The 15,374-nt window shown below is 51.0% G+C and overlaps 1 protein-coding gene across 1 annotated transcript; it reads left to right on the top strand.

Moving 5' to 3' along the window:
• Nucleotides 1–6,588: 6,588 nt before the first annotated feature.
• Nucleotides 6,589–14,657, top strand: LOC135974844 (general transcription factor IIH subunit 4-like). Its single transcript, XM_065563878.1, has 3 exons — nt 6,589–6,705; nt 12,762–12,840; nt 13,322–14,657. Exons 1-3 carry the CDS (start codon nt 6,589–6,591, stop codon nt 13,492–13,494), a joined length of 369 nt encoding a protein of 122 aa, XP_065419950.1. The 3' UTR covers nt 13,495–14,657.
• Nucleotides 14,658–15,374: the final 717 nt, after the last annotated feature.

Below are 15,374 nucleotides of genomic sequence, written 5' to 3'. Positions count from 1 at the left end.
TTGAGATCTGGACACATCTTCCACTAAAATTAAAGGAAGACAGGTGCACACAAGGGCCCTGATCTCAGCTGGCTCATCTAGGCCAGTGATTCTCAAGTGCTGCCACCAGACTTCACATGCAGCCACCACAACTTTGGGACACCAGAGCCCCGTCCCTAGTGAGCCTGGGGGTGTTTCATTGAGCGCAGCAAGGCTGCGGGGGCTTCTGGATGTGGGACGGAATGACCCTCTCTCCATGTCCGCCTTATCTGGCTTCATAAGGGGCACTAGCAGCAGGCCCTGATTAGCCAGACCGCCCTGCTTCCCTGCTCACCTCCATTGGAGGAGGGCAGTGTCACTCACCACGGGGCCCCATGGCTCTGCTAATCAGTTTGCAGGGGGCGGAGCCAGCCAGAAGCAGGGGCTGTTACACAGGGGACGATTCTGCTCTGTTGTTGCTCCATCTCACAGCATGAGAGGAGGAAGCCGAAGCAGGAAGGTGCGGGCAGGGAGAGGCTACAGCTCTCCGCTGAGCCCCACAAGCAGCTCCAGGGCTGGCTGGCACCGCAGTGACTGTCGGGGTCCAACAGGGAGAGTACACGGGCTGTCACTGCTGCAGCACAACGCACAGAGCATCCTGGTGCACGGCCACCAGCAGCCTCCCCAAAGGGTCCAGTTGGGAGGAAGCCACTGGCAAGGGCAGCCCCATCACAAGAGTCGCTTCACATTTTGTGTGCGCTACAATGGACATACTGAACTCTTTCGCTAAAAGAGAAGCACGGAAAGTGACCAGCTGACACCAGACTCAGGAAGAGCGACCCAAGTAACTCTGGCTTGTCAGCGCTTCCTTTTGCAAAGTGCAGCAGCGACTTACACGCTAAAGAGGGTAAGTTAGTGTGTGGGAAGAAAAGTACTTAGTGTTGTTGGCACCAATTTTAACAGAAACCATTGCAACTTATGCAAATCGTAAGAGATGCTTTACATGGAAAGGATTGTATTTGCATGACACTTCCAAATAACCAAAAAGACAGGGTAGGCCCACTGCTTAGTGAAGAGGGAGAAACAGTAACAGGCAACTTGGAAATGGCAGAGATGCTTAATGACTTCTTTGTTTCGGTCTTCACCAAGAAGTCTGAAGGAATGCCTAACATAGTGAATGCTAATGGGAAGGGGGTAGGTTTAGCAGATAAAATAAAAAAAGAACAAGTTAAAAATCACTTAGAAAAGTTAGATGCCTGCAAGTCACCAGGGCCTGATGGAATGCATCCTAGAATACTCAAGGAGCTAATAGGGAGGTATTTGAGCCTCTAGCTATTATCTTTGGAAAGTCATGGGAGACGGAGAGATTCCAGAAGACTGGAAAAGGGCAAATATACTGCCCATCTATAAAAAGGGAAATAAAAACAACCCAGGAAACTACAGACCAGTTAGTTTAACTTCTGTGCCAGGGAAGATAATGGAGCAAGTAATTAAGGAAATCATCTGCAAACACTTGGAAGGTGGTAAGGTGATAGGGAACAGCCAGCATGGATTTGTGAAGAACAAATCATGTCAAACCAATCTGATAGCTTTCTTTGATAGGATAACGAGCCTTGTGGATAAGGGTGAAGCTGTGGATGTGGTATACCTAGACTTTAGTAAGGCATTTGATACGGTCTCGCATGATATTCTTATCGATAAACTAGGCAAATACAATTTAGATGGGGCTACTATAAGGTGGGTGCATAACTGGCTGGATAACCGTACTCAGAGAGTTGTTATTAATGGTTCCCAATCCTGCTGGAAAGGCATAACAAGTGGGGTACCACAGGGGTCTGTTTTGGGACCGGTGCTGTTCAATATCTTCATCAACGACTTAGATATTGGCATAGAAAGTACGCTTATTAAGTTTGCGGAGGATACCAACTGGGAGGGAGTGCAACTGCTTTGGAGGACAGGGTCATAATTCAAAATGATCTGGACAAATTGGAGAAATGGTCTGAGTTAAACAGGATGAAGTTTAACAAAGACAAATGCAAAGTGCGCCACTTAGGAAGGAAAAATCAGTTTCACACATACAGAATGGGAAGAGACTGACTATGAAGGAGTACAGCAGAAAGGGATCTAGAGGTTATAGTGGACCACAAGCTAAATAGGAGTCAACAGTGTGATGCTGTTGCAAAAAAAGCAAACATGATTCTGGGATGTATTAACAGGTGTGTTGTGAGCAAGACACGAGAAGTCATTCTTCCGCTCTACTCTGCTCTGGTTAGGCCTCAGCTGGAGTATTGTGTCCAGTTCTGGGCACCGCATTTTAAAAAAGATGTGGAGAAATTGGAAAGGGTCCAGAGAAGAGCAACAAGAATGATTAAAGGTCTTGAGAACATGACCTATGAAGGAAGGCTGAAAGAATTGGGTTTGTTTAGTTTGGAAAAGAGAAGACAGAGGGGACATGATAGCAGTTTTCAAGTATTTAAAAGGGTGTCATAAGGAGGAGGGAGAAAACTTGTTCACCTTAGTCTCTAAGGATAGAACCAGAAGCAATGGATTTAAACTGCAGCAAGGGAGGTCTAGGTTGGACATTAGGAAAAAGTTCCTAACTGTCAGGGTGGTTAAACACTGGAATAAATTGCCTAGGGAGGTTGTGGAATCTCCATCTCTGGAGATATTTAAGAGTAGGTTAGATAAATGTCTATCAGGGATGGTCTAGACAGTATTTGGTCCTGCCATGCGGGCAGGGGACTGGACTCAATGACCTCTTGAGTTCCCTTCCAGTCCTAGAATCTATGAATCTATGAAAACCATGTCACTGAACTGTCAGTGTAATATTGTAACTGTTCAAACTGTGGCCACTGTGAGCTTGCTATGACTGTATGGGCAGATAGAGCAAAAATTCATTTGAGAACTGCTAATCTAGGCATTTCTTCAATTCATATAATTACATATCTAAATCCCCATGACTGCTCTGAAAGTCTCAGCCTCTGCATTGCCACCATGTGATTTTATTACGGGTCTCACGGTATTTGGGGTTTCCAAGAGCCCAGCTCCTGGCATCACATGGCTATTGAGAACTTCAGCTTTCATTTAAAAAAATAAAATTGAGTTTCTAGCCCTAGTGGATGCAGAAGATAGAAAACGTGACCTCATTCTTCCCAAAAGGTTCAGAAACCAAACAGCAAAGAGTGCCTCTTACATCAGGGTTTGGGGAACAGCAGACAACCAGCCCAGCATTAAAACACAAGGCTATTTCTGTACAAGGCTCAGTGATGCACACATAGGGGGTGAGGTGAATCAGCTTTCAAGTCTAGACAGGTTCTTAAAACATGCTCAACAGCTTTCCTGTCTTGTCTCTTCTCACACAGCCCAGTTTTCTTCTCCCCAAGCCCCATTTCTGCTGGGTGGAGTGAGAGTGCTCCTTGCTCTTCTCTCCTCATTCCCTCCCCTATCCCCAATATCTCCCCTCATTCCCCCCAAGTGTTTATAGGCGCCTATCGGATCTAACCCCAGGATTTTGGCTTTGACACCCAAACAAAGCCAGGATTTTGGCACCCAAAATCTGGATGACTGTGTGATGGGGTGTACCTGGCCTTTTGTGGCCTCCTCCTGGAGGCCCTGTGGTCCTAATACTCCCTGCTCCAGGAAGGAGGAGCAGAGGCTGTTTATAGGGTCTCTGGGCTGGAATCTGGAGCAGTGGTTGGGCCTGGTGAAGTGGCCTAAGCCCTGAGCAGGGGACAAGATTCCTCTAGGAATGTCACCAAAGGGCTGGATTTAAAGGGCCCTGAGATGGGGCTGAAGACCCTGGTGAGGGGAGGCAGGCAGTTTGTTGAACTTTTTGCTACCCTGGAAGGGGTTCATTTTTGACTGAGAAACCTGGCTGGAGGCCTGAGTCACTGAAGACTCACTGAGTGAGGTCAGCAACCTATAGGGGGCACCAGAAGTAGGGGAGAAGATTGCAGTACCACACCCAGCTGCTAGAAGGCTCTCAAGAGTGAATGCTACTCTGTTCCACTGTGGATAAGTGCTTAAATCAGGGGTCCCGATTTTTGGGTCTTTTTCTTATATGGCTCCTATTACCCCCCACCCGCTGTCCTGATTTTTCACATTTGCTGTCTGGTCACCCTAGGTTCCCTATCCCTGCTGTTGCCGGCAGAGCCCTGGAGGAGAGAACCATGCAGCCGGCTGTCTGCTACAGGTGCTACTCCCCGCAGCTCCCATTGGCTGGGGGACAGGGACTGTATCACTAGTTGCTGGGTAGTCACCCATGGAGGAAGCATCATTAGTTGCCAGGCAGAGTCAGCCAGGGCAGCAAGAGGCCAAGGGAGCTAGGGAAAAGGGTGAGAAACGGGATGGGAGTTGGTGTGAACACCAACTTCAGTGACATGATTGGCTTGCTGGGAGGATTTGAGGACTGGCACTTGCCCTAAGGTAAACGGAGTTTGAGACCCCTGGCTTAAATAGTCATTGGGCCAGAGGTCAGGGTATCCACCTTGTAGGAGACCCTGGGTCTAGTCCACCTGCTCCAATCACTCTTTCATTGGTTTATCCACAGGAGAACAGCTTCAACAGGAGAAACTGAGGGAGCCCCAGATCAGAATATCCCATATCCCAGTGGTTAGAGCACCTTCTGAGACGTGGGAGACTCCTGTTCAAATCCTCTTTCCTTCTGGCAGAGGGGAAGGAACTGAACCTGGATCTCCTAGGTCCCAGATGAGTGCGCTAACCACTGAGCTAAAAGTTATAAGCTAGGGCCCACAACATCCTGCAGAGTTGTAGAAAGTTTGTTACCTCACTTCTGTAGATAGTTCTGGTCATAGTAGAGGATACAGGGGACCTCTCTGCAACCTCCCCAAAGCTCTCATGTTAAGAGGGGTGTGAACTGTAGAATATTTAGCTTTCTCCTATAAACTGTAAAGAAATAGCTTTGTGCTCTACTGCTCTCAGTAAGGTCAATTATTCTATGGGGTTAGTTTGGGGCTCAATGCCATTTAACTACTCCACTTTAAAGTCACACCTTTTGCTAATCAAAATTAATTTTGCTGAGTGTCTCCCTGTAGGCAAGCCCTGAATTCTACGCTCTGATCCTTCTCTTTGCCCCCCTCTTCCGGGTTTGTGATACAGAAAGGGCAGCAGGCCAGAGGACAGGCAGTGTCTGTAGCAAGCCCGTCCGTGCAGTGGTGCTCGATCACTTTTTATTGTGGGGATGCTGAAAACATGCTAATGAAACTGTAACCATGTGTGTTCAAAAGTAATGTTAAAAAGCGCAATTCCTCCTCACACCACACGGGTGCAGCACAGCTCGGGATTCTCAAGAATGATGGCATAATGCCAGCTTCGTTCTCACAGCACCTGGAACTTTTCACCCTCTGCACCCCCAGTTCCCACAACTATGCTTCTATGCAGGGAACGTGTTATGCCACGAGGGGGTGCAGGGAGATTGTACAGGAGACCCAAGCCCACACCCCTAGCACTGCAGCTCCAGGGCTGTGTTCTGGATTCACTTTTTGCTCTCTGATAAAACTGCCCCAGGCTCCTCTGTCCAACCAATATTCGTCCGGGCTCCCCGGCGCGGTTAGTATCTGTACCGAGCTTTCCCCAGACCTGCCACAGGAGAGCTGGGCACTCGCCTGCTCTAGGAGAGCCAGGCAGGCCCTGAGTGGGGCTGCAAAGTGCATTAAAAGTTGACCTCAGGCCAGTGGTGCTAGAACAATTTCTACGGGGGGGCTGAGAGCCATTGCAAGAGCAATTGTAAACCCTGTATATAACAGAAACCTCTTCAAGCCAGGGGCTGCTGCAGCTCCCCCAGTTCCAGCCCCCCCGCCTGACACACACACAGCCCCTGCATCTGCCCCACCCCAGGTCTCCTCAGCCCAGAGCTGAGCCCATCGGTAGCTCGGTCCCCAGCCGAGTGGGGAATCAGCACCCCCAGAAATTACCCTGGGACCAGTGTGATCTGCCTCCACCCCACCCCCATGTACTCGGAGTGAGTCAGTTTCCCCGTCACCAACGTGTCACCCCCCCCCCCATGTCTCTTCTCTTCCCAGTTCCCTCCAACCCGCCCCATTTCCCCTGCACCCCGGGCTGGGTCACTGCCAGCCCCATCTTCTCCCCTCCTGACCCCATCACCCTGTCCCTCACGGGTCTATGGGGCTGGATCTCTCCCTGCCCCCTTCTCCCCTCATCCCCTCCCCCCAATATCCCCTGCCTCGGGGGGTCTATGGGGCTGGGACTCTCCCTGCCCCCCCGGCATGTCCTGGCTCTGGGAGTGAGTCAGTTTCCCTGGACCGACTCCCCCATGTGTCTCTTCTCTCCCCCAGCTCCCCCCGCCCCATTTCCCCCGCCCCCCGGCTGGGTCTCCGCCAGCTCCCTTCTCCCGACCCCAAATACCCCCGTGTCTCTGGGGCCGGGTCTCCCCCCCCCAGACCCGCGCCCCCCTTGCCCCGGCCCGGGGGTAACAGACACTCACCGGCCTGCGCCCGCTGCTCTGCCGGCGGCGCGGGGCGGTAGATCTGGAGGAAGAGGGGCAACGCGCAATGTCTGCGATAGAGCTCGGGGCGGGGCCAAACATGCAAATTCCGTTCAGTCGCGGCCTGGGATTGGGTGACAGGCCCTGCGGCGGGGCGGGCCGGGGATATGGGACAGCTGCGGTTACAGCTGCAGCCTTACTGCGAAAAGAAGAACAGAAGTACTTGTGGCATCTTAGGGCCTTACTGTGGTTTCCGCTCAGCGCTGCGTGACTCAGAAGTGGAGGTTTGTTGATGGTAAATGTACAAACTGAAACCCCCGTTTAGCTGGAGCCGCCCTCGCTGGCAATGGGACTTTCCACTTAGCTCACTTACCGCGGAACCAGTCACACTGTGTCGCTCAAGACCCGGCTCTAGCTATTTTGCCGCAGGTCGGCGGCGGGTCCTTCGCTCGAGGGACTGCGGGACGAGCCGCCCCTTTCCCTTGGCCCCCTTCGCTGGTGCCTGGAGCCGGGCTGGCGAGCGGCGTCTGTCCCAGGGACATAATATTATCAACCGACCCCCCCCCCCCGCTGGTCTCTTTACCTTCTAATGATCGGTTATGGGGGGAAAGTGCTCTCAGCTGTAACCCCTTCCCCCAAGTTACTGACTATGGATCTAAAATCCCTGCGAGTCAGCTGTGCTCTCCAGTGATCAACCATTGCTCCAAAATCCCCTCCGCCGCCGACACGTCTGTCATATGTTCAGATATTGACCTGAGATCCCTCAGATTCCGTCACTGTTTTGTCTAATGATCAAATATTGGTCAAAAGGCTCCTCAGATGTTGACACATCTCACATTTTCAAACATTTCTCTAAAATCCCTTCAGCTGTTGACACTCATATTTTTGAATGTTGATCTCAAATCCATTCTAATTTTGCCTCCTTTCCCCTCTAATTCTCAAATACAGATGAAAATATCCCCTCGGTCTGGGGGTCTCCCCCCATATTAAACTGCAGGCACATCTGGTTTTGGAGGAAAACAGTTGGCCTGAACTATTGCCCCACATCATGGACAGATGATGTGGTGGGGGTTAAACCCTCTATGAATAACTGTCACTTCAGATTAAATGCCTTTTCTCTCCAATGATCAATTATTGAAATTATTGATAAAATATCCGTTCAGATTTGGTTTCTTTTCCCTCTGATTTTCAAATATGGGTTGCAAACTCCTTCATATTTTAAGAACATAAGAACGGCCATACTGGGTCAGACCAATGGTCCATCTAGCCCAGTATCCTGTCTTCCGACAGAGGCCCGGCCAGATGCTTCACAGGGAATGAACAGAGCAGGGCAATTATCAAGTGATCCATCCTCTGTCGGCCAACCCCCAGCTTCGTGGGCTTGCATCACTAACCATCTTGGCTAATAGCCATGGATGAACCTATCCTCCATGAACCTAGTTCTTTTTTGAACCCAGTTATACTTTTGGCCTTCACAACATCCCCTGGCAATGAGTTCCACCAGATGATCTTTTCTTTTGCTTCATTGAATATTGATGTAAAATTGCTTCAGACTTTGTCCCTTTCCCCCTTCAATTCTCAAATATTGATATAAAATCCCATCAAATTTGGCCCCTTTTCTCTTTATTGAAATATTGATGTAAAATTTCCTGAGATTTTGTTTTTTTCCCCCCTCTGATTCTATAATGTTGATATAAAATCCCCTTATATTTGGTCCCTGTTCTATCTATTGAACATTGATTACAAAACCTCCATAATTTTAAGACTCCTTTTCCCTCCCATTTCAAACTGCACTTTACTTTCGCTTTTGGAAGGAATCACTTGGCCTGAGTCGGTTCCTCAGGGGGCTTATGTCACATGGTGAGTCTGTGAGGAGATCTGGGACTAGAATCCAGATCACCTGAGTCCCAAACCAGGCGTCCACTGACCAGAGCCATGTGTCTGTGGGGAACTGTACCTTTAAGAGTGTCATCATCCATCCCTGTCAAGGGAGTCGCTTCCCTCGGGATATTTAGTTTTATATTCAACTCAATTTATATGATCTGCTCCTAAATCTCCTGCTGTCAAGAACTACAGTTTAGCAGCATTGCGGATATTAGTTATCGGATGGTGTCATGGGAAACTGGAGGTTTTATCAGCTCGGTAGCGAACCATAACTTGTCGAAGGTTTTGAGACAAATTCCCCATAGAATTAATGTTATATTAATTTAAATGGAATATGTGAACCCTTGATTAAAAAGGGCTCATCATTGTCCAACATTGAACAAAGAAGAACAGGAGTACTTGTGGCACCTTAGAGACTAACAAATTTATTAGAGCATAAGCTTTCGTGGACTACAGCCCACTTCTTCGGATGCATATAGACATTGAACAGTTTACTAAACAAGGTTCAGGGTTTGGTATAAAAAATCTCAACCTGCTTAGTACCATGGCAAACCCATAGCAATTAAAAATCCCTTTAAGCTTTTATGAAAGGTACCGAAAAGAAGGGAAATCAATTAAAGCATTTGAAATAGAAAGTATTAAGGCTTTCATTTTAACATCATTGCTTGTTCCCTTCCCCTTTAGCTGTAGAGTCTTTTTATAAAGAACGCACCACCCCCGTTTGACAGTCTTTATATGATATTAAAGAAGCTAATAACTATCCTCTTTTGGGAGAACGACAGGAAAGGTTAGTTGAGATAGGCTGGAGCTACTGCTAAAGTCTGAGCGGCTCCTTCCTAAAAGACAAAGCAATAAAACACACACAAGAGGTAAAAATAAAGAACAGCAACGAGAGAAAATGCAGCTTTTGTCTTTGGTGTTACCTCTCACATGTGACCTCTGCTGGAGAAACACAGACATAGATCTTATTAGCCACTCCAAGACTTGACAAATTTAAACCAGCGTTGGGCTGGGATAGGGCATTGATTTTAGCTGCCTCTTTTTTGTCACAGGCTTACAGCAGTGTTGCAAAATAAACAGTTTTAAACAGAAGGCAAAAGAAGAGGGACAGGAAAGAAAAGAAGTAAGGTGAGGAAGTAAAAGGACGCACATGGAGTTGGGGAGACAAAGTCTTGCATTGCGGTTTAGGAATTAGCTGGAGACCGTAGGCGTAGAAATGTCATCTGGGTCCCTCTCTCCAGCCCACTGGTCTGCACATCTCTCAGGATCAGGATAGTGGATTCCCAGAGTCTCAGGAGACGGTGTGATGGTGAAGCTTGCACTTACTAGAAGTGAGGTTTTTACCCACGAAAGCTTATGTCCAAATAAATCTGTTAGTCTTTAAGGTGCCACCAGACTCCTTGTTGTTTTTGTAGATACAGACCAACACGGCTACCCCCTGATACTTGCTCCTTATCGTTCTCCTGTCTTTGTCAGCCAACATTGCCGTTGTTTTTCCTCCTAAAGTCTTTTCTTTTAAGGAGCCCAAAAGGAAAGGGTGGGTCACATATCTCATCTCCTCATTATTTTGTCCACCAGTTAGGTCTAATTTCTGACCACTTTTGGTTCATTGGTGTCTTGTTTAACCAGGCATGATCTTAACACAGTCCTTGAGTTATATCGGTAGGCCTTTTTGTTTAGACTGACCAAGTCTGTTTGTCTTTCTTTTACACCTTTACCCATCAACATCTATAGTTATAGGATATTGTAACACTTTTATCCGTTTTCCCCCCGTTAGGCATACAAATGGGGTGGTCCTACCAGGCCCCAATCATCATTGGGGGACTCTAATGTGAACACCAGGAGTTTACCTACCCTGAGAAAATGCATCGTTTTAGAAAATGGGTTGACTAACACAACACTAAGTAGCACTTAGATGCTTTTCAAAATCTCACCCCAAATTACTTAGTAGCACAAATTCCACTGAAACTCAATGAGTCTTAAGTCTCTTTGGTTCTTTTGCAAATCACAGCATTAGTGCCTTGAATAGAGACTAACAACTGTATTTAAAAATGTCTGAGCTGGTTCTGCCCAATGGCCAGCGAGCATGATTTTAAACAGGACTGTCCGTGTCTGTGCTAGCTGCATAGTCGTGTTTAGTTTTATGTTAGTTAAAATACAATTTTTTTTACCCATGATATCTTTTCTCACTGTGGACAAACCCAAGGGGGTAATTTGGCCCAGTACATAGGGTGAGATTTGTTGAAGGTAAAAATAGGCTAAAAGCAGCATTTTCTCACTCCTGACAAAGTTGGCCTCCAAGCGCACAGAGGCCCAGTATAGAGGGCCTCTCTGCCCTTCACACAGCTCCCCCAGACAGAGAGATGGCTGGAGTGATGCTCCCCAGCCCCTCTTTATAACTATCTCTATGGCTTTGTGGATGGGTCAGGGCTGCAGCTCCGAGGGGAGAGGCTGGCTGGCTGCCTGGGTACTCCAGGTCATAGAGAGTAGGATGCTGGAGGCTGCAGGAGTGTGTTTCATGGGGCATGTCTCGGGGACAGAGTATGAGCCACGGTTCTTGGCTCAGAGTTGTGAACAAAGTAGGGAGTCCCTTCAATCCCATCCAGAAGAATGGGGGGATTATCTGCTGGTGAAAGAGGCTGGTGGGAAAGGGAACATTGGGTCCCAAGTATTAGCATCGAAAAATGCCGCCTGCCTCCCTTCATAGTCCAGAGAAATCTGGATCTTGATGGAGTTGCAGTTCAGGGTGAGGGGGATCTGCGCAGGGAAGTGAGATCCCAATACTGGCCCCTGCTCCACTCCACAGCCCTCGTCCCCTCTTCTGGGTTAAAGCTGATGCATCCCTTCCTGCTCACAGACTCCCTCCCCCTGGATCACCAGCTCCCAGTAATGCGCCCGTGAGGTGAATCAGTCACAGCCCAGCACACAGGCAGCAGACTCAACTCTGGGGGGATTGTCAGGCAGAGACAGGATGAGTTGGGGGTGAGTGTGTCTGGGTCTAGAGCAGGGGTCGGCAACCTTTCAGAAGTGCTGTGCCAAGTCTTCATTTATTCACTCTAATGTAAGGTTTCGCGTGCCAGTCATACATTGTAACATTTTTAGAAGGTCTCTTTCTATAAGTCTATAATGTAGAACTAAACTATTGTTGTATGTAAAGTAAATAAGGTTTTTAAAATGTGTAAGAAGTTTCATTTAAAATTAAATTAAAATGCAGAGCCCCCGGACCGGTGGCCAGGACCGGGGCAGTGTGAGTGCCACTGAAAATCAGCTCGCGTGCCCCGCCTTCGGCACATGTGCCATAGGTTGCCTACCCCTGATCTAGAGTCACACTCACTGCAGAAAGGTACCCGACCGCTAGGGGGCGAGCTGAGCCCTCGGAGGAGGGTTTGATTGTGTCAGTGACAGACTCTGCTCTAGCTGGAGAGGGAATCAGACAACTTCCGCCTTTCCGGCTCTGAATGGGGAGCGGCTCTGAGATGGCAGGAGAGCGCAGGGGAGAGTCACTGCTCTGGCACAGACTGGTCAGGGACAGAGTGAAAGGATCAATCCACAATTGAGACTTAGCATCTTTCCCCTTCTGCATCCACGGCTCCCCGCAGAGGGGGACAAGATCTTCAGTATCACAGGGGCAGTCCCAGTAGATTATAACTTGTCCTCAGGAATCTCCGGCACCACCACGGACACCCACAACTGGGGCTTCATCGTCGTGGAGACCAATTACAGCAGGGGTTCTCAGCCTTCTGTACGGGTGACCCCTTTCACACAGCAAGTCTCTGAGTGCGACCCCCCTTGTACATTAAAAACACTATTTTTTTATATTTAATACCATTATAAATGCTGGAGGCGAAGCAGGGTTTGGGGTGGAGGCTGACAGCTCGTGACCCCCCATGTAATAAACTCACGACCCCCTGAGGGGTCCCGACCCCCAGTTTGAGAACCCCTGAATTACAGGGTCTATGTGTACACAGGTCAGAGGTCAAGGGCTGGGGGTCACCCACGTGGCTAGTTTCCGACCCCCCAATTCCCTCCTCACTGCGGCCCCGGCACGTGGGGAGTGCCGGGTAAATGAGAGCAGCAGCTGCTGTCTAACAGGCCAGAATCACGGGGGGAAGGAGGGAAGGGGGAGAGTCAGGACTCCTGGGTTCTATCCCCAGCTCTGGGAGGGGAGTGGGATCTTGTGGTTAGAGGAGGGGAGCTGGGAGCCAGGACTCCTGGGTCCCCAGTCTGGATAGCACTGATGACAGCATTTCCCTAAGTCCTAGGGGCTGGAGTGAACTAGCCAGGGCAGAGCTAAAAGGGGCTGGGCTAGAGACAGGGGAGGGTCCAGCGACCCAGTGGGCAGATACCATAGAGATCAGGGCCCTATGGGTGCCTAGATGGTCTCCATCCTTGGGAGCTGGGAGTGGGTCGTGGAGCCAGGAGCTGCTAAGTGACTCCTCGCCTGCTCACCCCGCAGACCCCAGTGCTGCCCCAGACCATCACGGATCAGATCCGGCTCTGGGAGCTGGAGCACGACCGGCTGCGCTTTTCCAATGGTGAGTGTCTTGTGGGGAGGGCTGGAGGCTGGGGGGTGGCAGCGGGGGAGGGGATGGTGCCCTGATGGAGTCTGATGGGGTTTTTTCCTCCCTCTCTGCCCCATTCTCCTCTCCGTTCCCTCCCTCCATTCCACTTACCCATCTCTCCATCTGTCCTCTATCCACCTCTCTGCCCCATCCCCCTCTCATCTCCCTCCTCCATCCCACTTATCCATCATTCATCTCCCCTGCCTCATTCTCCCTCCATCCTTCCCTTTTTCCTTCCTACTTATGCATCTGTCCTAGCCTTCTCTTCCTCCTCCATCCATCTCTCCATCCCTCTGTCATCTCCATTCCTCCACTCATCCTTTCATCCCTCTCCATCCTCCACTCTGCCTCTTTCCCCCCATTTATCCATCCATCTTTCCTCCCCCTCTCTGCCCCAGTCCCTCTCCTTCCATCTCTCCCACTTTTCCTTCCATGCATCCCTCCCCCCATGCAGGCGTGCTGTACAACCAGTTCCTGTCCCAGATGGACTTTGAGCTGCTGCGGAACCACACCCAGGACCTGGGCGTGCTGGTCTTTGAGAACCCCGCCAAGCGCCTCATGGTGGTGACGCCCGCCGGCCACTCCGACGTCAAGCGCTTCTGGAAGAGGCAGAAGCAGAGCTCCTGAGGGGACCCCGCGCCCGGCCCTGAGGACTGGGCTGCCGCTTCCTGACATCTGGTGCAGTGGGGGATCCTGCTGCACTGAGTGTCCAGCGGTTACATCAGGAAGCTCAGTGGATCTCCAGCAGGGAAGGGGTTAAATTGCAGCGCCTCCCCCTCACCCCTGCACGCCCTTTCCCCCAAACTGGATCTCTCCTTTGGCAGATCTCTTTCCAGCAGCGAAAGGGTTACATGATGACACACAACCCTTCCCTCCTGTCGCAGGGGTGGGGGCTAACTGGTCCCATCCCTCTGCATCAGTTGTTGAGGGGCTTCTTCGCTGATCACCCCAGAATCTCTGGATAGGGGTGGGGTTGGATGCACCTTCCAAGATGTGACTTAGGATTGCGATCGTGTTAGAGTAGGTGTGAGTGGGTCTGCGCTGCCGATAGCGATCGCGTTTTTTTTTTTTCCCGCCGCTTGGGGCGGTAAAACCTTGGAGCCGGCCCTGCTGGAAAGCATCAAGCCGCGGGGGCATGAGGAGCATAACTCAGCCCTGACAGCAGCTCCACCGTGCCGCTTTCTTCTTCGGCAGCAGGTCCTTCCCTCCAAGAGGGACCGAGGGACCCGCCACCGAATTGCCGCCAAAGAGCCCGATGTGCCGCCCCTTCCCCTTGGCCGCCCCAAGCACCTGCTTGCTGAGCTGGTGCCTGGAGCCAGCCCTGCTTTCCAGCAGCCAGAGGAGGTTCCTGTGGGGCCTTTCTCCCCTAGGGGGCGCCAGCTCCCATCCTGCGCTAGGCCAGGGGCCAGAGACAAAGTGACTGACCCTGCTTTTGCCGATGGGTGTAAATAAATAACCCCACTGGCGTTAGTGAGGCTGATCCCCCTCTCAGCTGGTGTAAATCTGGAGTAACTAAATTGAAGTCACACCTGATTTGCACCAGTGGCAACTCCATGCACGGAACTGGAGTGACCGGATTCACACTGGCCGACCGGATCAGAATCCAGCCCTGACTCTACTGCCATCGATGGGCTGCCCTGGATTGACACCGCGCTCAGCATCCAGCCCTGGCTCCAGGGGGTCTCTGGATTTACACGAGGGGAACAGGAGAATCCAGCCCAACCCCTGTAAATAGTTTTTTGTAACTGTTGAGAGAGGACTGAATAAAGCTCCCATTTGAAAGTTTTGTATTTGCTGGCTGGCTGGCAGGGTGTCATCATTCCTGGCTGACACAGGGTGCCCCCTACAGGCAGGCGTGGTGTAGCAGGGGAGCCCTGACTTGAATTTCCCTGCACCCAGGGGGATATCAACAAGTCCAGGCTGTTAGACGCTGAAGGGCACCCCCTGGTGGAGGGACTCGGGGCACAGAAAAGCCAACGCAGAATCTAAAACTCTCACCCCAACAAACATCTCGGCTTCGGGAGCCTGTTCTTAGCGCCTCTGTCCCCCCACTGGAGGCCAGCGCTTGCCTCCACTCAGGTCTAAACAGGGCTGGCTCTAGGCACCAGCGCTCCAAGCATGTGCTTGGGGGCGGCACTTTCCAAGGGGCGGCACTCCAGCCCCCCCCCTTTTTTTTTTCTTGGGGCACAAAAAGCCGGAGCCGGCCCTGAACCAAGCTGTTCCCTGTCAGCTGAGGCTTTCAGGCTGCGCTGGAACTGACGCTGCAGTTCTGGCTGCAGTCGCTAGAGGGCGCTCATGGCAGCCGGAGTCGCACAGGCTGGACGGCAGTTCAGGCTGCCCGGCCGCTGGAGAGCCGGAGCGTCATCCCCGGAGCTGAGCCCGGCTGCGGCGGCGAGAGGGGCTCAGCTCCGGGGGATGATGCTCCGGCTCTCCAGCGGCCGGGCAGCCTGACCTGCAGCCCAGCCTGGGGGTGAGGAGCCGGGGAGGGGGGAGGGAAGTGGGGCCCG

The sequence above is a fragment of the Chrysemys picta genome, chromosome 12, assembly GCF_011386835.1.
Source record: "Chrysemys picta bellii isolate R12L10 chromosome 12, ASM1138683v2, whole genome shotgun sequence".
In the NCBI taxonomy this organism is placed as follows: Eukaryota; Metazoa; Chordata; order Testudines; family Emydidae; genus Chrysemys; species Chrysemys picta.
This window is presented reverse-complemented; position numbering and strand designations above follow the sequence as displayed.